Source organism: Salvelinus fontinalis, chromosome 13 (assembly GCF_029448725.1).
Source record: "Salvelinus fontinalis isolate EN_2023a chromosome 13, ASM2944872v1, whole genome shotgun sequence".
Classification (NCBI taxonomy): domain Eukaryota; kingdom Metazoa; phylum Chordata; class Actinopteri; order Salmoniformes; family Salmonidae; genus Salvelinus; species Salvelinus fontinalis.
The window spans coordinates 49,328,288-49,351,796 of NC_074677.1; the positions used below are offsets into that span (position 1 = coordinate 49,328,288).

The 23,509-nt window shown below is 43.1% G+C and overlaps 1 protein-coding gene across 1 annotated transcript in view; it reads right to left on the minus strand.

Annotated features, from left to right (window-relative positions):
- Positions 1 to 1,491: 1,491 nt before the first annotated feature.
- Positions 1,492 to 23,509, minus strand: part of LOC129868858 (fibroblast growth factor 11-like) — a 70,882-nt gene continuing 48,864 nt past the window's right edge. The window contains exons 3-5 of the mRNA XM_055943170.1: positions 22,009 to 22,112; positions 9,466 to 9,664; positions 1,492 to 9,319 (exon numbers count right to left, since the gene is read on the minus strand). Of these exons, the coding sequence (XP_055799145.1) occupies positions 9,123 to 9,319; positions 9,466 to 9,664; positions 22,009 to 22,112 (500 nt within the window). The 3' untranslated portion in view covers positions 1,492 to 9,122. The remainder of the gene's footprint in view (positions 9,320 to 9,465; positions 9,665 to 22,008; positions 22,113 to 23,509) is intronic.

Below are 23,509 nucleotides of genomic sequence, written 5' to 3' on the forward strand. Positions count from 1 at the left end.
GAAGCGCACATGTTGTCTGCAGATGACTATTTCTGGTAATGGGTTACCTCAAATACAGTACGACCAATGACCATTGCCTCATATGTGTGATGTAATGCCTGAATCCATATTCACTGTATTAATCTACCGTAGCACAGCTTGATTAAATCTGTTGAAACATAGCTACTGCATTGAGTACATATTTTCCCCATTGTAGTTGAGGTCATGCCTGTGCTCTACCCAGCAGTCACCTGGTTAGCTGTAACCAGTGGAAAGCTGACCTTGACGGAGGTCAAAAGGTCAGTGGCCATTTTCAGTATTTTTGAAAATACTTGACAGCCGTGACTTGTAATAATCCATCGGAATATATGCCTAGATCGTCAACCTGGGCTGCCAGACGCCTGGAAACATCATTAATGTTTCTCCCACTGCTTCTAATCCGTCATCCGGTTAGCATGATTATCACTGAGAGACTGGCCCGTCTCACCAACCCTGGAGTGGCCGAAGAGAAATAAATGCTGCTATTCATCTCTCTGATGTGTTTCTTAATAATCTGCAGGTTTTTGAAATGCAGGCTGATTATAAAGTCGATCAGATGGAGATGAGCGAGTGTTTTAATCTCAGCCTTGGGGATCCTCTCGCACTTTCACCATTTCTTTTTACCACAGTGGATTAGTGCTAATTTACTCATCTCTCACGCTCTAAACACTGCATGATTGTGTGTGTCACAAAACATTCTCACTCTAAATCGTTAATTTAAATAGTCAATCACATCCAAAACATACATGGTTTACCACACCATGACGCATTTAGCGTTTCTGTACGTAGTAGGTTATATGTGGGTAATTAGTTTAAAGGGCAATTAAGTGAATGTCTTGCCATCATGCTGCTGACTAGAGGCCTTGGGAGGGTTTTAGACTTTGGGTTGCTGTGTGTGAGAGGGCTGTGGTGACCCTTTGCCCTGTATTAATGAGAGGCTGTGTGTGTGTGTGTGTGTGTGTGTGTGTGTTAGAGAGACAGTGAGAGACTCAGTAGGGTGATGATGGGTCACGTGGTTTCCCTGGGCCACCGTGCTCAGCTTGGAGGAGCCAGGTACTTCTGTCACCTGTCTCTCTCCACTCACCTGTGAGCACCTGCAGCTGTCAATACCATCTGGAACACACCCACACACCCACACACACCCACACACACCCACACACACACACACATACACACACACACACACACACACACACACACACACACACACACACACACACACACACACACACACACACACACACACACACACACACACACACACACACACACACGATTTGATTAGGTATGAGAGTATGTGTTTTCTTCACCTTCAGGCCTTGAAGTTCCACTGGTCAGTAGTCACACATAACTAGAACCTGTAATCACTTAGCTATAAGTCAATTTGCACAACACATAATCAAAAACACATCATCAGATGACCTCTTTTGACCAGAGCATGAGTCATGACAAGAATCACCAAGGGACAATACGTACAATCATACAAATATATCTGTTTGTTTTATTGAATAATATTCCATAATAAGACATCTCCCCTTGAGTCAGGTGTGATTTACTATAGAAATGTACACAGGTCTGTGTCAAACTCAGAGAGAGGGTGAGGGGAGGGTCCGGTGTGTCTCTAGTTGCTGTGGAGGAGGAGTCATCCCTTATCATGAACGTTGGTAAATGGTGGTGCATGCATGCGTTGCAAAGATTCTCAATTCAACCTGGATTTGTTGTCCTTATTGCAGACTGCTGGACTGTTTTGTAGCCTGTTAGTCCTCCTTGCTAACTGTTAATCCTCGCTGATGACTGTTTGCCGTCCTTGCGAACTGGTTGTCCCCATTGCAGGTTGTTAGTCCTAACTGCATTGTTTATACTCTCTAGTCTCAGTTTTTGTTGTGGCTGGAGAGTGAGTAGATCCAGCTCTGCTCACTTTGGCTTAGTTGCCATGTAGAGTCCCACCTGGTAAGTAATACCACAGCTCTTCTTTCATAGGCTCCATCAGTGCTAAGCTCTGTGTTATTACTTATGGCTCGTGTTGGAAGACGTCTGTTACTTTTGGAAGACGAGAGGAAAGGACTGAGATAAACCAAGAGCCGTGAGGAAAAAGGAGGGGGCGTAGTTTGTTTTTGGAAGACTTGTGTGACCATAACGCTGAGCCCAGTGGGTGCTGGAGAAGTCTGGTCATTGCTGGGAAAGGTCATAACTGACTGACAGACAGGTGTTGGCTTTAGGAGGACAGATCTGGCCCTTTGCATGTTTCCACATGCTCTTTTGAACTTTGACAACATTTACAGTTTAGGGTTAAATCTCTGGCATACGGTAAATCATTCACACTGTGAGCTTCCACCCAGAGGATTTAGTTTGGGTGGAAGCTCACACTGCATCATTTAGCATTCTGTGGGAACGATGAACCAGTGTCCTTACCACTTCACCCCAACACAACCCTGCTGTTCACCTACAAAACCACACTGAAGGGAGGATTGGTATGAGGAGAGAAAAACCTCCCTCCCAAGAGTCTGCATCAGAAAGACATGACAAAGCCAAATAAAACACAACAAGAAAAATGTTCACCACCTATTCTTGGAGATATTTGAAAAATATCAGTACAACACCTCACACACATATATCCCATATATTATTTATATATGGACATAGCTATATAGTAATATTTCTATGAAACAATGAGCCAGGAAAGCACCAACAAATGCTAGGTTTGTTGTCCATCCAAACAATTTCCCTGGCCTTTAGTTGTGTACTGTAGACTGACAGCCCCTATACCTTAAACATCGCTGTTAAATCATACTTAAACAGTCAAAAAGGCTAAGCCAGACTTTGGCAGTACTGTCAAATCCCTTCATAAGAACTCTATGAATATTTATTATTATTATTATAAGGACATTTTAACCACTATTTTCTCTTGTTATTATGAGAGTGGTGTTCCCTGTTTGACCCCAGTTGGATCAGAACATAAGACCAAAGTCCTTCAAACAGAGTGCACTCTAATGGAGTTCCACAGCATTGTCCCCAGAGTCTCAGAAAAGGACGGTAAACGACAGAAACCCTAGTAGCTCAGTACACGGTCAGATCACACTGGCCAGTTGTATGGGGCTGTTGATCTCTAAAGTGTACCGTAAGATGGGAGAAATATCTGCCCCCACATTTGTTGTGCATCAGGCCACTTTGTCCAGTTTAAACGTTGGAATGGAACAAAACTGCTCTTGAGTTCATTGTCCACAAACATGGGTTGCTCCTCCCACTGCACCTAAGGGACATTATTGCTCTCAACGCTATTCTATTGCTTTCCACTTTGGCTTTTATCGAGTCTATCGATCCTCACTTCACTCTCATTCCTTGTCTTTCTTTCTTTCCCCCTCTCTCTTTCTCTCCTTTTTCTCCCTCACATACTCATGCACACATACAGGTAGGCCATTGCACTCGCTCAGTCACTCTTTCACTCACCCACACAGACACACACGTGCAAACGAACGCACGTACAAGCACACAGTGTGTAGAGGGAAGGTTAATGGGCAGTTGACATATAGGACACCTTTTGGTGAGATTGCGCATTAAGTGGAGTGTGACTTCGAAGCGGACATGAACGGGCGTGTGTGAACCACAACTGTCCTTGTATTCTCAACGTCACTACCCCTCCCCTTCCCCGTGTGGGACCTGCTCTGCCTTCAATTCTGCTCTAATCAAGAAAAGAGCTCTCTTTGCCTTACTTTATGATAGCTAAGTCATTATTTCTGCCTCAACCAGCTAAATATCCCTCTGGCATGCTCTCAATATCAGAACCAAAGAGCAGTGGTGTAAAGTACTAAAGTAAAAATACTCAAGTAGTTTTTTGGGGTAGCTATACATTACTATTTATATTTGACAACTTTTACTTTTACTTCAAATCATTCCTTAAGATACTGTATTTTTTACTTCATTCGTTTTCCTTGACACTCAAAAGTACTCGTTACATTTTGAATGCTTAGCAGGACAGGATAATTGTCAAATTCACCCACTTATCAACCGAACATCCCTGGTCATCCCTACTGTCTCTGATCTGACGGACTCGCTAAACAGAGAACATCCCTGGTAATCCCTACTGCCGCTGATCTAGTGGACTAACTAAACAGAGAACATCCATGGTCATCCTCTGCCTACTGTCTCTGATCTGGCAGACTTGCTAAACAAACATGCTTCATTTGTAAATAATGTCTGAATGTTGGAGTGTGCCCCTGGCTATCCGTAAATAAAAATAAACAAGAAAATGATGGTGTCTGGTTTGCTCAATATAAGGAATTTTATATGATTCATACTTTTACTTTTGATACTTAAATACATTTTAGGAATTACATGTACTTTTGATACTTAAGTATATTTTAAACCAAATACTTTTAGACTTTTACTTAAGTAGTATTTTACTGGGTGACTTTGACTTTTACGTGAGTCATTTTCTATTAAGGTATCTTTACTTTTACTCAATTATTACAGTTGGGTACTTTTTCCACCACTGCCAAACAGTCCTGCTTTGCATTTAATATCATTTCACTGCCTCAAATTCAATATCAGAACTAGTGAACTTTCACTGCCTCACATTCAGTATCAGAATGAGTGATTTTTGCCTCACATTCTACCTCAAAACTAGTGAACTTTCTCTGCCTCACATTCTATCTCAGAACTATTGAACTTCCTTTGACTCTCATTGACTTCCTCTTTCTCATAGTAAACTTTTTCTGCCTCACATTTTATCTCAGAACAATTGAACTTTCTTTGTCTTACATTCTTTCTCAGAACTAGTGAACTTCCTTTGACTCGAAGTGGCTTCCTCTTTCTCTGCTTCACATTCTATCACAAAACGTGTGAACTTTTTCTGCCTCACATTCTATTTCAAAACTATTGAATTTCCTTTGACTCTCATTGACTTCCTCTTCCTCATAGTAAACTTTTTCTGCCTCACATTTTATCTCAGAACAATTGAACTTTCTTTGTCTTACTTTCTTTCTCAGAACTAGTGCACTTTCTCCGTCCCACATTCTATCTCAGAACGTTCTCTGCCTTACATTATTTCTTAACTTTCGCTGTCTTACATTCTTTCTCAGAACTAGTGAACTTCCTTTGACTCGAAGTGACTTCCTCTTTTTCTGCCTCACATTCTATCACAAAACGTGAACCTTTTCTGCCTTACATTCTATTTCAAAACCATTAAACTTTCTTTGACTTTCATTGACTTCCTCTTTCTCATAGTAAACTTTCTATGCCTCACATTCTTTCTCAGAACTTGCTGACTTTCTCTGCCTCACATTCTTTCTCAGAACTTGCTGACTTTCTCTGCCTCACATTCTTTCTCAGAACTTGCTGACTTTCTCTGCCTCACATTCTTTCTCAGAACTTGCTGACTTTGTCTGCCTCACATTCTTTCTCAGAACTTGCTGACTTTCTCTGCCTCACATTCTTTCTCAGAACTTGCTGACTTTCTCTGCCTCACATTCTTTCTCAGAACTTGCTGACTTTCTCTGCCTCACATTCTTTCTCAGAACCTGCTGACTTTCTATGCCTCACATTCAATATCAGAACAGGTGAACTTTCTCTGCCTCACATTCAATATCAGAACTAGTGAACTTTTTATGCCTCACATTCAATAACAGAACTAGTGAACTTTGCCTCACATTCTGTTTCAGACGTAGAGAACCAGTTTGTCTCACATTCTACCTCAAAACTAGTGAACTTTCTCTGCCTCACATTCTATCTCAGAACTATTGAACTTCCTTTGACTCTAAGTGACTTCCTCTTTCTCTGCCTCACATTCTATTTCAAAACTATTGAACTTTCTTTGACTCTCATTGACTTCCTCTTTCTCTGCCTCACATTCTATTTCAAAACTATTGAACTTTCTTTGACTCTCATTAACTTCCTCTTTCTCATAGTTTCTTTGCCTCACATTCTCAGAACTTGCTGACTTTCTCTGCCTCACATTCTTTCTCAGAACTTGATAACTTTCTCTGCCTCACATTCTATCTCAGAACTAGTGAAGTTTCCTCCTCATACATTAGAACTCAGCAAGGAACCCTCATTCCCTAAAATGAAGTCTAACCCAAAAACGTTCTCAGATAGTCTACATCCCCAAAAAGCAGGCTTGATATTTCAGAACATGACTGTATCTCAACGACTGCCTACACACTCTGACCCTCTTAGAACATTCTAGACCATCTCAGACATACTCTTATCCTCAATAACATGCCAAAAACATTCTTCTCACATTCTGTACATTTTGGGAACAAGTAACATTCTTATAATGTCACTTTAATAATGTTTACATATCTTGCATTACTCATCTCATATGTATATACTGCATTCTATACTGTTTAACTGTATCTTAGTCTATGCCGCTCTGACATCGCTCATCCATATATTTATATATTCTTAATTCCATTCCTTGACTTTAGATTTGTGTGTATTGGGTATATGTTGTGAAATTGTTAGATATTACTTATTAGATATTGCTGCACTGTCGGAACTAGAAGCACAAGCATTTCGCTACGCACGCAATAACATCTGCTAAACACGTGTACTGTATGTGACCAATAAAATTTGATTTGATTTTCATTTGTTATGTATTTTCCCTCTCTGTGTTTTCCCTCATCTTCTGTAATGTTGTGTAACATATTTACAGGCAGTTCACTGCTATTGCCTGTTTCTTACAGACGAGCTCTCTAAGGGACAATGGTATAAGCTCACTTGTGCTGCCATCCCTTCTCAGTGACCCACTCGACAGGACAGGAGCTGGTCACACAGAACACCCCTGCTATCTCACTCTGACAGCACAGCCGCCATGGCAGGAACAAGCTACGCAGCAATGCCTTTGGGCATTTTACTGTATATATCCCCATGCTTAGAAAATCAGCCTTCTGTACACCAGGATGTCCCTGTGTGTGTTGTACTGTTATGTCCGTGATTTGTTTCAGATGTTATTGCCCATTGCTTTCTTCAGCACTCTCAGGCCAATAACAATGCAGTGGCAGTGCTGTGTTTGAAAGGTGGCCATTTGTCACCTAAACATCATCTCCACAGAGAAGGACATCACTAAGACACCCCTCACAGTGCCCCATGTCCAGTGTGAAGGACGTTGTAAAAGTTCCCTCCCACTCAACACACAGATACACACACAGAAACAGACACTTGCACGAACATGGATACACACACTATGCACTCACATATTCCCACAAACATCCATACACAAGGAGAAGAACACAATCACAAACAGCCACGCACACAAAGAAATCCATATTTGCGAGTAGATTCCTCTGTGGTGATTTGATAACTCCGGTAAGGGGATAAGCAGTGAGATGTCTTTAGAATAGCAAGTAGGTGCTCCAGCTGTGTCTTATAAAAACGAATCCAGAAAGTCTCATATATCTATTGTGCTCCAGCCAAGAGCCTCCTCAGACTTTGATGTCAGCTTTAAACTCTGCTTCATGTCGACAACTGTTGCCAAGCAAAGGATACACTCAGCGGTCACTAGCACTACCTTTCAGGTGACAGATCATTTCATCAGATTTAACAGGTCCAATCCTTACCATTTATCTGAAATAGTTTAGTGAATTATGAATATTCTAAGCATGCACATTCATAACCACTGTCACTATTTCCCTCACTTGTATAAAATGCCGTACTTTCTTTTTTAACACAGCCCAGCTCTGACAGAGACTCAAACCTGTACAAATATTGCAGAGACATGTTACATTTTTTTTTTTTTTTTACATACATTTAAGCGAATAACCTAAGCAATTATGGCTGTATTCCATAAAATCCCCAGGAAATAACCTTCAAAGAGTTGCATCAGAATAACATTGGGCCCAGAGGGCTTTTAGCTCCATCACTCTCTCACATGCTCAGAATCAGCCTGCTGAGCCCAATCTGAAATCATCTCTGTCAGGCTACTGTTATGTGGGACCACACATGGCAGTCATGTCCCAGTCAGGGTTCTAAGAGTAATTTGGACATGGTGCTTTCATGGCTCCAGAAGCCAAATGGCTATCAACTTCAGATAATTGAATACCCTGACATTTCTGTCTCGTTATTTTGCCTGTGAGATTATTGCAAGGCTATGCGGCAGTTGAATCATCAATATCACCATAATCACTGTAACCATTGTAATTATCCTTATCCTTATCATTATCATCCTCATTATCATCCTTTACATCATCCTCAGGATTTAATATGATAAACTTCTTCAGTTCCCTCCATTTATTTCCTCATTGTGATTGATCAAAGGAGAAATGGACTTTGAAAGAGTGAGCTAGAAAAGGCTGGTCACTGAAAAAGTTATCCTGTAGCCTGTAGATATCTCTGATCCCAAAAGAGCTGGCTTGACTTTTCTCTTTCAGCAGAATATTTGGCATTTTTGAAATTGATTGGCTGACTGCAGTTCAACAGACAGGCCTACTATCAAATATAAATAGATCTAGATCCCCCTGATGTTGTCCAATAAAACATCATTTTGATGGCCCAAGTCCAGCTGTGGGGTGTGTGATTTGCAGGTGGGCAGATGGTGGAGGCCAGGCATAGCGACACTGTCACCATGGTGATTTCCATTACTTAGAAGAGTGGACCCACGCATAGAGATTATGATGACAAAGTGATTAGTGTTACACACTTTTTCTCCAACATCCACACACACAATCGCACGCACATACATCAAAATACACTGATTAGAAATGACTGTGTGTGGGCGACGGTAGGTTATTTCTGAAAATTGAGACAGGTGGTGGAGGGCAGTAGATCAATTAAAGAGGTATGACACAGGCTGTGCGTTTGGTAGTGAGTGTACTAGAGGAGGGGTAGATGTGATTGACAGGGAGGAAGGGTGGTGATGCTGACTCGGGCCCTGGTCCAGCTCTCTCTCTCTCTGGTGATAGGTGAGAGGAAACCCTCCCAGAACCAGACCTGGTGAGCTGCTGATGAGCTGTTGACCCCTGACACTTCAGCATGGTGCAGCCCAGTGTACTTCTGGTAAAGGGGGCCCATGAGGGTCATTCCTCCAGCAAGCCCAACACATGATGGGTGATTGAGTCCCCATTGAGTTCTCAGTGTCACTGCTCCCCCTCCCCTCCCCTAGGTCCCCTGTGCTACGAGGCGTCAGCCTTGGGAGCTTTTTTCTCTTTCCTGCAGTTCTTGATGGAGAATGTTATTTCATGACGTTCTTCTGACGTCTTCACTGTCTTCCGAGCAGGGCTGTCTTTATCTCTTTCCTTCTCTTTTTCCTTCTCTTTTTCTTTCTGTTCATTGACTAGTTCGTGTAGCGATGGCTCCTTGTACATGGCAACTGTGGAGCAGAAGAGAAAAACAGTTGAGTGTCCAGTGCACATCCATGACTTCTATGATAACTTAATATGTTTCTGATAAATCCGTGTCTTATTTGTTCCTCTCAAACATTCATCATAGCTTTGGACAGGAGGGCACGTGACCAACCTTCAATGACTTTAGGCAGGAAGTGTGCGGCTCCCTTGGTCTTCTTCACCCGGTTGCCCTTCATAACCTGTCCGTCGCGGTTGATACCGATATACCAGGAGCGGCCCGACTGGTTCTGGCGGTAGAGCATGGAGGAGTAGGTCACGTAGTAGTTCTCAAACACACTCTCCTTGAACTTACACTCTGGAGTGAAGTGTTCCTAAAGGAGAACAAACACAACAAACATCATGAGAGGATCGACTGTGCCCATTAACCCAGAAACACAAACAGACATTCCAATGCATGCAGAGTATGTGCTCACAAATACCGCAGGCACACACACACACGCTCAGTGAAAAACGTATTCGTTAAGAGAGTTGTGTCTAAGGGGAATGGGAGGGAATGCTAGGATTCTATGTGTATTCATGTTTCTTTTGAAAAAGCGAGAACATCCTGGTCTTTGGGGAGAAGAGTGTGGAATTATTACACTCATAGAGAGGGATTACGTTATGGCATCAGTGGTATAAACTTAACAAAGCCCTCTAAAGGTACAGTGGAAGGGAGAAACCGCTGGGAGACTCTCCCATAAACAAAAGATTGACACATACCTACAAATACACGCACATAGTATGCAAATGAATAAATACACACACAACAATACATTCACAGTTATTTTGAAAACACACGAAAGTACGGAGGCAGAACAAATGGTTCAATGGAAGTCCCTTTCAACCTTCAAATTCAAAATTCAGTACAGAGCACTAATACACTGTAATACTGGCTGAAAGTGAACACACATAGCAGAACCCATCCCCTTCAAAGTTAAAGCTTATCCAACATTTATGGTGCCCCTCCACCTAAGACTTACCCCACACCTGTGTGTCACCGGTGTCTTATGGTAATATGGGCTCTAGTGTTATTGTGTTTCCTTGGGGCGACCCGAAACTTGGGGCGAGCAGAATCAACAACCTCTACGTCATTCAAGACTGTTTCTTTGTGAGAAGGTGTCCCCAAGTTAGAGCAGTTCCACCGAAGCCATGGCCCAGTAAAACATGGCTGCCGGCCCACGTAGATGGAAACAAAAAAGTCTGAGCCTTTTGGGTAAAACACTTGGGTAAATCTCAGATGGAAACTTGACAGTTATTGGCTGTTAGAACATCTCCCCAGTCCTTACACCAGTGTTTAACCCCTCTATGTCCAGCACTAACATAAGGACCACTAAACCCTGCAGAATGTTGCCTGGTGATTGTAACCACTAGCGACAGGTATACATCTCTCTTAGTCACCGTCAGCCTCCTTCCCTTGTCAGAGAGCAAACCTAATCTGCACGATTTATATAGTGCGAGCAGAAGGGCAGAAACAGCTGACTGAAGACTTTCTCTGGGGCTCAGAGAGACTGGGGGAGATGGTGGAGGACTGGGGGAGGACGAGTCGGCAATAAGAAGGGGCATTAAGGAGTCAGTAGTGGACTCGTCAGGGATGAAGGAGCTCCATGGTCACACGCTCCCAGATCATCACCTCTCATTTTCAAGGTGCTGGGCGTGTCTAGGAAAGTCAATCACGCGGTACCATATCTCCACCTCGCCCCGCTCCGCCACGCCCTCATATCCTTCCTCAGTTCCCCTCGAACCCGTTTTCTCTATTGTACCTCCGGACCACCTGAGCCCCCCTCATCTGTAGGTACTTTCCACCCCCAGCCCCCCCAGATCACAGAGTTATTTATACGTCTTCTGTCAGGTTTGGTATCTTAAGGAGCTTGATAAATGATCTGCTTCATTCATTATTAATCAGGGTGGAGAGGGAGAGAAAGGGTATTTGGTATTTTATTAGGATCCGCATTAGCTGTTGCGAAAGCCATAGCTACTCTTCCTGGGGTCCACACAAAACATGAAACATGACATAATACAGAACATTAATAGACAAGAACAGCTCAAGGACAGAACTACGTACATTTAAAAACGGCACACGTAGCCATAATATCAATACATACAAACAAACTATCTAGGTCAAATAGGGGAGAGGCGTTGTGCTGTGAGGTGTTGCTTTATCTGGTTTTTGAAACCAGGTCTGCTGTTTATTTCAGCAATATGAGATGGATGGGAGTTCCATGCAATAATGGCTTTATATAGTACTGTACGCTTTCTTAAATCTGTTCTAGATTTGGGGGACTATGAAAAGACCTCTGGTGGCATGTCTGGTGGGGCTAGTGTGTGTGTCAGAGCTGTGCGTAAGTTGACTATGCAAACAATTTAGAATTTTCAAGATAAGACAAAACTAGAGCCTGCAGGACTTGCTTTACGGAGTGTGGTTTCAAAAAAGCAGAACATCTCTTTATTACGGACAAACCTCTCCCCATCTTTATAACCATTTAATCTGTTATGTTTTTACCATGACAGTTTACAATCTAAAGCACAGGTGTCAAACTCATTCCACGGGGGGCCGAGTGTCTGCGGGTTTTCGCTCCTCCCTTATACTTGATTGATGAATTAACATCACTAATTAGTTAGGAACTCCCCACACCTGGTTGTCTAGGGCTTTATTGAAAGGAAAAACCAAAAACCTGCAGACACTAGGCCCTCCGTGGAATGAGTTTGACACCCCTGTTCTAAAGTAACACCAAATAATTTAGTCTCCTCAACTTGTTCAACAGCCACACCATTCATGACCAGATTCAGCTGAGGTCTAGAGCTTAGTTTTAGTTTTGGTTTTAGAGATGTTTAGGTCCAATTTACTGGCCACCCATTCCAAAACTGACTGCTACTCTTTGTTAACGGTTTCAGTGACTTCATTAGCAGTGGTTGCTGACAAGTATATAGTTGAATCATCAGCATACATGGACACACAGGCTTTGTTTAATGCCAGTGGCATGTCATTGGGAGAGAGAGGGTCTGAGTCTGAGGCCTTCTCCCCTGGTTCTCCCCTGGTTCTCCCCCAGGACCTGCAGTTGGAAGCAGGGTACCAAGGTCAATTAGTCTCCAATCACCATAACCTAGGACCCTACCACTGACCTCTGTGTCACCATAACCCACAATCAACCTCTGAATCATCCCCAGTCAGGATAACCCATTACTAAGACCGAGATAACCTTCAATTCTGAAATGACCCTCATGATAACACAATTTCCTCTCTGAAATTATACCCTCACGAAAACCCACCAGTCGACTTCTAAAATGACCCTGACGATAATCCATGTATTGTACTTGTAAACACTACCATGACGATAATCTTTGATAAGTCCTGTGGAATGAGCCTAATTCTAACCCACATCTTCATTATGAAGTCGATCTAACAGCATATGTTGCAGGACGTCTCCTGAGGTTTCCTGGAAAGACGTCAGCACAGAGGAAGGACCCTCATCATAACCTACCGCTAAACCCCTGAACTAATCATCCTCATAACCTCCATCTCAGCTACCATGACTGCTATGACTAATCTCATACAATCTAGTTTCTGTAATTACCATGCCTTTAATCCATGAGTCAGCCTCAAGGACCCAGGTAATCTACTATCTATCTCTGTAGAATGGAAGACCCCCCCCCCCCCCCCACACACACACAATGTGACCTTTGAACTTCCACTGAGTACCTATAGAACCATCAGGGGAGTAAATAATTGCTGAGTGTGTGTTGAACGTGACAGGGAGGGTCACCATTTTTAAGTGTAGAAGGGGGGTGACAAAATATTAAATTAAATAAAAATCTCATCCTTCACTTGTGACTTACTGACTGACTCGGGCAGCCTCCTTTCCCTGCATCTCCAGCCAGAATGAATTCTAATGAAAGCTGGCGAAATAGGTAATATCCAGCGTCCGTGCAGAGAATCCTGAGGATGGCAAGAAACTCTTTATCATGCAGAGCAGTGTCCCGACCTTCTCCTCACCCCTCTCCTTTCTCCTCCTCCTCCCTCAGTGCCTGATTACACCTATTCTACCTGCTCCTGGAAGCTGAACTCCTAACGCCACCATACATCACGCTACGTTGCTCTCCTGAAACACTAGTTAGGCCAAGGACTCAGGCCAGAGGCTAGCACACAAGGTGTTTACATTGTAACTGGTGCCTCTTCCTCACCCATCAGTCATTCCTACATTTAGGGCTATTCATGCAGATTCATAGGGAGAATCTCAATGGCATACTACTCTCCTAGCCTCCTTCTCAAAACCATTGGTTGAGAAAGCCAGAGGTCCCACCTCTCTGACTTTCTCCTCCCATGGGTTTTGAGAAGGAGGTGGGGAGAAAATGTGAGGAGTATGCAATTGAGAGTCTTCCATAGTGGGGGAGCTCTATGCCACTTTCTCCCTTTCAAACAACCTCCTTTCACATAACAAAATGTCATCTTTAGCACTTCCTGCCACCTCTACTTTGTCTGTTCTTCTCTGATAAGTAAATCACCTCTTGCACCAGTGCAAATGCTTAGTAAATATGACGGGAGAGTAAAATACAATATGTGTTGGGCTCATAGTAAGACTGAGGTCCTGTTTCCTTGGTGTAGTGCTCTGTATTGCCAGCAGGGGTGGTAGTGACACATTAGGCAGCCCTGCCTGGGTCTCTTGACCATCCCCGCAGTCCCGGGTATTCTATGAGATGCTGTGAAATCTGCCTAGCTACAGTAATCCCGCCATATTTTCATGGTGCTGCATTAACTCTGTAGCAACAACCCCCCTCAAAACTTTTCTGAATCTCCTATTGGGTCTTTCCTCTGTGTGTGTGTGTGTGTGTGTGTGTGTGTGTGTGTGTGTGTGTGTGTGTGTGTGTGTGTGTGTGTGTGTGTGTGTGTGTGTGTGTGTGTGTGTGTGTGTGTGTTTGTTTTGGAGTGTGCAGAGGTGGGGGACACTAGCACATGTTGTTGATGTTTTTAGAACCAGGAGCAGATGTTCTGTGACATGGCCTATTACATAAGTTAACCCTTGTGTAGTCTTAACATTCTGTATACTCCCCTTGTCCTAAGGGTCAAAAAGGACCCGCCTTCACTAAACCCTTAAAATAAAGCAGCTTAATTGAATCATTTTAAACCCCAAATCTATTTTGCATGAAGAAACAACCTGTCATTCATCACAAACTTTGTGAATATCTGGGTTTTCCCGCTTCACAATGCAGAAAGACTGCATTTAATCAGTGGACACCACTCATTTTTATTAAAACACACCTGTCATAATTGTTTTCTATACTAAAGTAGAGGTTTATTATTATTATTATTATTATTATAATTATTATTGCTGAAGGTATTGCATAGGTGTAAACATAGTTTTTTAGCAAGAGATATCACATATAGCCTAAGAAAGTAGCAGAAAGTTTTGAATGCATTTTATTGAACAATAACAGTCTTGAACTTTTTTGGCAACATAGTGATATATTCTTATATATACTGTACAATGAGGAATTCAACTGCAAAATACTAGCCTTCTCCCATTTTTTTACCATTGCCCCCACCCACAAGGTGTATAAACAACAACAATAAACACGAATAAAATAAGATAATAAATAGAAAACAAAAATGTGAAGAACATAAATCAATCATCTCTAATTAGCACATGTAGGACAGTATGCAAGTGTGTGTGCATGGACTTTGCAAATGTATTTTTCACATGTGCAGCACATAGTATTTGTTTTACAGTCCTTATTTGGGGGCCAGAATTGGAATCTCCTCCTCTTGCCTGCCCCAGCTGCAGCCTCAGGTGGATCAGGACAAGATTCAGTCCCCTGAACAGCTTTCACAAGCGCTGCAGAGGCTGCTGTGCGGGGGAGGCACTCCCTTCTTTGAATGTGTGGGGTTACAAGTGCCTTTCCCAGCTGCTCCAGGAACACCCTCCTCTTGTTTCGCTTATCAGGCATCCAGGTAGGGTTGATCTTGTTCCATATCACAAAAGCATTGTATGAGGACACATCAATGATGTTATGGAAGATGACCAGGGGCCAGCGGGCAGTCATCCTCCTGCAGCTGTAAGTTCCAATCACCTTGTCCAGGTTGTCCACGCATCCTTTGTTGTGGTTGTAGTCCAGGATGATGGATGGCTTCCTATCCTCATGATCACTGATCTCAGCCGTTTTGTGCAGTGTGCTCAGGAGGACCACATTCTTGTTCCTCTTTGGGAGGTAAGAAAATAGAGTGGTGGTGGGGGTGAAGGCAAACTTTGATGAGAAGGGAGACCTTGTTGTGAGGAGTGCAGGGGGGAGCTCAGGCTTGTTCTTTCTAACTGTCAACCATTGTGATCTTCCTCTTCAGGAGCTGCTGGCTGAGTTCAATCAGTAGCACACATAATCTCAATTTCTCGTTGTGTGTGTGTGTGTGTCTTTGTTGTTTTTGTGCTGTGTAAATGATTTTATAACTGCCGGGTCAAAAATGACCCTAAGACAATCTTTGTACCCTGGTGGTGTACAGCTTTCATGGAAATATGAACAAAGGCAATGTTTCACTTTTTTTAACGTTGGGTCACTCTAGGAAAAGTCATCAAATTTCAAGTTGAAAAAATATCATTTAGGGGTTTTTCTCTGCTGTTATACATAGTGTTGGGTCATTTTTTGAACCTTAAGGACAACACAAGGGTTAAGAAGGCATACAGTGGTGTGAAAAAGTATTGGTCGCCTTTCTAAGTTTCTCTACTTTGCATATTTTTTAAACTTTTTGTTATCAGATCTTCAACCAAAGTGAACAAATAACACAACAATTACATACTTATTTCATTTATTTCATTAAAAAAAGTTATGCAATACCCAATGTCATGCAAAAAGTTATACTTTTGACTCATCTGTCCATAGAACATTCTTCCAAGTGTCTTGATGATCATCCAGGTGCTTTCAGTTGCCTTTTGGCAAACTTGAGTCAACTTTTCAGACAAGATGGGTCCTGTTATGTCTGGCAAAAAACAAAATCTGCATTCCACATTAGGAACCTCATACCAATGGTCAATCATGGTGGTGGTAGTGTGATGGTTTGGGGATGCTTTGCTGCCTCAGGACCTGGACAACTTGCCTTAATAGAAGGAACCATGAATTCTGCTCTGTATCAGAGAATTCTACAGGAGAATGTCAGGCCATTCGTCTGTGAGCTGAAGCGGAAGCTGAAGCTGAAGCACAGCTGGGTCATGCAGCAAGACAATGATACAAAACACACAATCAAGTATACATGAAAATAGTTCAAAAGCAACACATTTAACATTTTGGAATGGGCTAATCCCAATTGAGATGTTGTGGCAGGACTTGAAACCAGCAGTTCATAGTTGAAAACCCACAAATGTTGCTGAGTTACAGCAGTTCTGCATGCAAGAGTCGCTCAAAATTCCTCCACAGCGATGTGAGAGACTGATCAACTACAGGAAGTGTTTGGTTGCAGTCAATGCAGCTATAAGTGGCACAAGCAGTTATTGTAAGGGGGCAATTCATTTTTCACACAGGGGAATTGGGTGTTGCATAACTTTGTTAATTCAATTTAAAAAAATAAGTATCAATTTTTTGGGTTATTTATAAACTCAGCTTCCCTTTATCTAATATTAGGTTTTGGTTGAAGATCTGGTAACATTCAGTATAAAAAATGGGCAAAAATAGAAAAAAATCAGAAAGGGGGCAAATACTTTTTCACGGCACTGTAGATGCACTTAAAGAGAGGGGTTAACAGAGGGTGAGGCTGACCTCACTGGTTATGTTGTGTGCACGAGCATTGCAATAAACAGGTTATTCAATCAATTCACCCACACCTCTCAAGCGCTGGTCTTTGATTGGGCTGGAGGTTGTGAACGAGCGTCTGCGTACCCAAGTGCTAAAATAGAGCTTGTTTCTATTTGAGACTCGCCACACGCTGCAAGTCCCCTCCTGACTGGATATCAGGAAGTTACAGACCTATGTGGAATCTTGAAAGACAAAAGAGGAGAGATTCATTAAAGATGAACTAAAAACACACTTGGCTTCCCTTTTTATCTGTGGATTAATCGCCGGAGTAGAGAAACACGCGATTTTGTATGACTCCGGGTCACAATTCTACTCTATACGCATGCCAGCTAAAATAACAACCAAATGTTCATCTCCCAGGACAAGCTAGCTAAATATCCACGAATGTTTCATGTGTGTTTCGACCTGTCCCGAAATGAATGTAGTTGACTCACAGTTCGTTTTGGTATTTTAACCTGCGTGCCCAGATTATGTCTGGTGTGGATGGACAAAATCAAAATGAGCACGACGGCGAACGTGAGCGCGTGGCGGTGTAGTCAGCATGTGAGGCATGCAGATGCCCTCTGTCACCATAACTACATGGCCCTTCTCTAATGGTTTATGATGCCACGGCTTGGTATGATGTTATATTGTATAAGTGATAGCTAGGAGCAGAGTGAGTTGGGGCTAGGGGATGTGTATAAGTGGAGTTTACTGCCTACTGTACACTCATCTCTGGGTTGATTGACAGTCTCTGTTGATGTGATTCACATGCAGGGGAGTGACAGAGGTGACCACGCATCCTCCTCTCATCCCTTCATACCTCCATTTGTCATCCCCCTTTCAACATCCCCTTCATAGGAGAGAGAGAATGGAGGGAGATAGTGTACTTGTGATGTCTCTGTGTGTCATTAGATCAGCAGTGGTCTTTCTCATAGGCTCGGGGTAAATTACACAGCAGTGATACATCTGTCAAAACAAAGCTCTTTGTTCACAACACACTCACACCCAATACACATACAGATATGTACACGCTATCTGATGCTGTGTGGCTAGAAAGACTACAACAACAGATGTCACTGGTGCGGCAACCAAGTCTACATCTCTTACTTATTTGTACCATCTTAGCAGAGAGCCTTGGTGCTGGACTAATGATAAATGAATAGAAAGAAGGAACCCTGCCTGCACACAGCATTACTTCTCCTAAGTGCACTTCATTGCCTGGCTGGCAGCATGTCTGCCTCTGTATCATTCCATTCCGTGTCTCTCTACCTCATCCCTTCTTTCTCTATCCCTGCCGTTTTGCCCGATTACTCTTCTCTTCCTCCCCTTTCCTGTTTTTTCCAGCACTCTCCTGTTCTCTCCCCATTGTGATGAAGGTGATGCTATCTGGACGGGTGTGTTGTCCTGCATCTCAATGCAGCCCTCACAGGTGAAGAATGGACTACACAGCCATTCATCAGGAAAGGTCTCTCTCTCTCTCTCTCTCTCTCTCTCTCTCTCTCTCTCTCTCTCTCTCTCTCTCTCTCTCTCTCTCTCTCTCTCTCTCTCTCTCTCTCTCTCTCTCTCTCTCTCTCTCTCTCTCTCTCTCACACGCACACGCACACGCACACGCGCACACACACACACACACACACACACACACACACACACACACACACACACACACACACACACACACACACACACACACACACACACACACACACACACACACACACGGATACAGCACCACATAGATATTACAGTGATTTACATGTATAACCTCACAAGCAATTAAACGCAGACAATAGAAATTACTCATACAAGCACAGACACAAACACAATTATCCACTCAAATATACACAACCGCATGTGTAAATTCTGCCCACACACATCAACCACTACACAAATGCGCTGAACATATATTACATCATAGACATTACAATTTAAGGTATGCATACGTACATCAACACACCCATTAAATACGCAATCACCGCGGTTCATTTCTTCGGCCTGATTGGCATTGGAACTGCATCTGTGAAATCTCTCAATTGTGCCTCTTCCCACCCACCATCTCTCTGTCTTTCTCTCACGCACGCACGCACGCACGCACACACACACACACACACACACGCACGCGCACACGCACACACGCACACACGCACACGCACGTGCACGCGCACGCACACGCACACACACGCACACACGCACACACGCACACACACACGCGCACACGCGCACACACACACACACACACACAATCAGCCCCCTTCTCTCGCACATCTCCCCCCTCTCATGGCCCAGGAGGGTTTTCCAGAGAACACAGATGATAAAATGGGTCAGGACAGAGCTGAGCCCTATTTTTACCAGGAAAGAAGCCATTTTCCTGGAGTCTCCTACAGGTATAGGGAAGCTGAGGCTCATGGCTGAGACAACAGAGCTGTGACATGGAGTTCCCCCTTGTCATTAGCTCCAGACTTCCCTCCTGGGTATGTGCTTCACTAGCCTGACAAAAGCTGGCTGATCACGCTTTTACTGCAATGCACATCCTAATTGAAAAGAGGAGGACAAAGAATCAAAGTGAGTGAGTGAGAGAGTGAGTGAGAGAGAGTGAGAGAGAGTGTGAGAGTGTGAGAGAGTGAGAGAGTGTGAGAGAGAGTGAGAGAGCGAGTGAGAGAGAAAGAGAGAGTTAGAGAGAGAGAGAGAGCCCTGCAGAGGTTTTCCCCAATGGCAGTGTCCTCTGTGTCTCTTGTTGTCACTCACCTCAGCCTCTCACCCACACAGTCACAAAACAGAATACATCAATGTTTGAAACATGCATCCGCACTCACAAACAACAGCTTACCGGTGTGTGACTGTAACACACACCAAACACACAAGGTTACACATTCTCAGCATTATTCTATTCTAAGGGAAGACACTCTGTCTGTCTGCTTGAAGCCACATAGAAGGCCTATGTGAGTTACCGAGGGGTTTGACTGTGTTTCCTTTGAACCCGATACTCCTATTTCCTCTGTACACACAGACAAACGCCTTCTCATTGCAGAATGTTCATCTTCAGCTCAGGGATATTCTCTCTCTCTCACACTGACAGAGGTGTGGCTGTTACAACCTTACACCAACGCTCCAATGACTAACAAATGATTGTTCTCCGTGACTCTCCCAACTTGAATGTGTCTGCCCTACATGCATTGTACGCTGACAGACTTTATGTATGAAGTATCGCACGGTTACGCCCTGTGTTTAAAAAAAAAAAGGATGACACACACACACACACACACACACACACACACACACACACACACACACACACACACACACACACACACACACACACACACACACACACACACACACACACACACACACACACACACACACACACACACACACACGCACACACACACACACACACACAGTGAGATTGAGTGAATGTTCCACCACTCTGTAATGCTATTGCTCTATGTCCTTTACAGTAGCACCAGACACAGTGTAGGTAATTGGTCACACTACAGTGGCTAATCCCTTGTTATTATTCTGCAGTTTTTATGTTGTGTGGCAATCTAGACGCTCGGGGCACAGTAACCTTTCATCCTTAATCACACACAGAGCTTACACCCTTTTACCTAAGCTTGGTAAAGAGACTTAACGCTGAACAGTACATCCTCATTACAGACGCTGTACTATAGCTGCATACTGTCCTCAACGCCCATAAAATTGTACATTGCAGATTCAACGCAAATGTATACCTGCAGGCTACATGGACAAAATAAATATATAGACTACCATTCAAAAGTTTGGGGTCACTTAGAAATGTACTTGTTTTTGAAAGAAAAGCACATTTCTGTTCATTAAAATAACATCAAATTGATCAGACATACAGTGTAGACATTGTTAATGTTGTAAATTACTATTGTAGCTGGAAAAGGCAGATTTTTAATGGAATATCTACATAGGCTTACAGAGGCCCATTATCAGCAACCATCACTCCTGTGTTCCAATGGAACGTTGTGTTAGCTAATCCAAGGTTATCATTTTAAAAGGCTAATTGATCATTAGAAAACCCTTTTGCAATCATGTTAGCACAGCTGAAAACTATTGTTCTGCTTAAAGAAGCAATACAACTGGCCTTCTTTAGACTAGTTGAGTATCTGGAGCATCAGCATTTCTGGGTTTGATTACAGGCTCAAAATGGCCATCAGTTTTCAGCTGGGGTAACATAATTGCAAAAGGGTTTTCTAATGATCAATTAGCCTTTTAAAATGATCAACTTGGATTAGCTAACACAACATGCCATTGGAACACAGGAGTGATGGTTGCTGATAATGGGCCTCTGTACGCCTATGTAGATATTCAATAAAAAAATCTGCTGTTTCCAGCTATAATAGTAATTTACAACATTAACAATGTCTACACTGTATTTCTGATTAATTTGATGTTATTTTAATGGACAAAAAAAATAGCTTTTCTTTCAAAAACTAGGACATTTTTAAGTGGCCCCAAATTTTTGAACAGGGGGTGTATATTTCTAAGTGGCTCAACTGCACCGCTGAATACAAGCCCATGGAACAGGATGTGCAACTCCAGATTGAAGTCCATTACAACACCATGGACAGCAAACAGATTCTCCTGGCACAGAGTTCAGCATCATGGACAGAAACCAGATTCTCCTGGCACAGAGTTCAGCACCATGGACAGCAGCAACACAGACCGTAATTGAGGAGATTTCGCAACAGCAGTCCACTCCTGATATGGCTGTTCCAGCCGTTGCATGGTCATTATAACTGTCATTTAGAGAGCCAGAGCTTCACTGAGTATCTCTATTGCTGGCACTGGCCTATTGCCACACAGCCATTTCCCCCAGGTTTACTCAGAAACATTACTGTAAAAGACATATTGTCCAATGTTGCTACTAGTTTATGTATTGTTGAGCATGTGGACTCACAGAGGTGTAGAGGTACCCCTCGCTGTTCATGCCCAGGTAAAGCCCTGTCTTCGCTCCCTGGATCGCCACGATCCTCAGACCCACAGGAATCAAGTTGAATTGTGCTGCAGAGAGGCGGAAAGATGGAGGGAGGAGAGAGAAACATTAGAACATGAGACTGACATTAGACCGATCCAGAGAACAGCAATCAGAGATTTTCCTAGGATGTCTTCTATAGGAATTAACATGGCTGTTGTTTCACCTCTGAATAACCCTACCGGTCACAACCTCGCTGAGCCTAAGCCACAGTGTCATGAGCGAGATATGGAGTGTTGTTGGAGTGAGGCGCTATCATCACGTCACCTCAGGTTTGCCATACTCTTGCTCTAATCTGGTTGCAGCACCTCCCTGAAGACAGCTAAGAGGACTGGTGAAACAAAAAGGAATAGAACGAGAGCATATGAGAGAGATAGTGGGAGAAAACAAGGGAGAAAGAGAGTGAACAACGGAGAGGATGGAGTGACAAAAAGATGACAGAAATAGACGTCAGGAAGGGGCAGAGGCGGGAGGAAGGAAGGAAGAGAAAGGACAAGTCTATCCTCTATCTCTCTTGTCTCTTCTCACTCTCTCTGGGGCGTGCCGGGTTTCAGGGGTGTTACTGAGCTCTTCTACACAGAGACCAATGGAACCATCAGAACGGGACAACAAAGTCGAGAGAGTAGAAGACAGATCGGGTGGAAAAGAGAAAGTAGAGATGAGAGAGATAAAGAAAGTAGAGATGAGAGAGATAAAGGAACAATTATTGCTTCCATGGATTTTAAATGTCCCAACTAAATATCCGTATCAAATCCACACCCGTTCTGAAACCTAAACCCGATGCAATAAGAAGCACAGCGTCTTTGTCAACAGGGGATTGTGTTGTCTGTTTATTTGCAGACCTTGCTGTTTGTGAGGGGGCATCTGGCTTTCCCTATCTCTAAATATATTTGAACAAGATCTTTGTCAAATCCTCTTGTTGATTTTGTGTATTTTCACTGTTGACAGTTTCTAAAGGCGCTTTTGGGAATCAAAGAAGATTAATATTGAAAGTCAATACATAAATCCAATCCATATTAAAAGTAAATCAACAATTCAATGAAACAAATAACCTGCAGAGCGAGTGGTCCTTGAGGATGTCTCAAGTGGTTCTTTATTTTTATGCTGAATAACAACTATATTCTTGTACAACGATGTCACGGTATATCAAGAAAGCAGGCATGTCTATAAGTCTCCGATGTGACCTCCCCATTCTCTGCCTCACCATGCTGCTGTCTTCGCTCTTCCCTTTTCATCACTCTGTAGTGTCATAGTCACCCTGCACCAAACCCTCTGACAACCTCCAGCCCAATCATAGACCAGTCAATCTGTTCCACGCGCTCCTCTCTGCTCTGCTCCTCACACACACAGACAGCTGAGCCAGAGGAGGAGAGCTGAGGACAGACCCAGTCATCACACACCGCACACACACATCCCTCTCACTCCC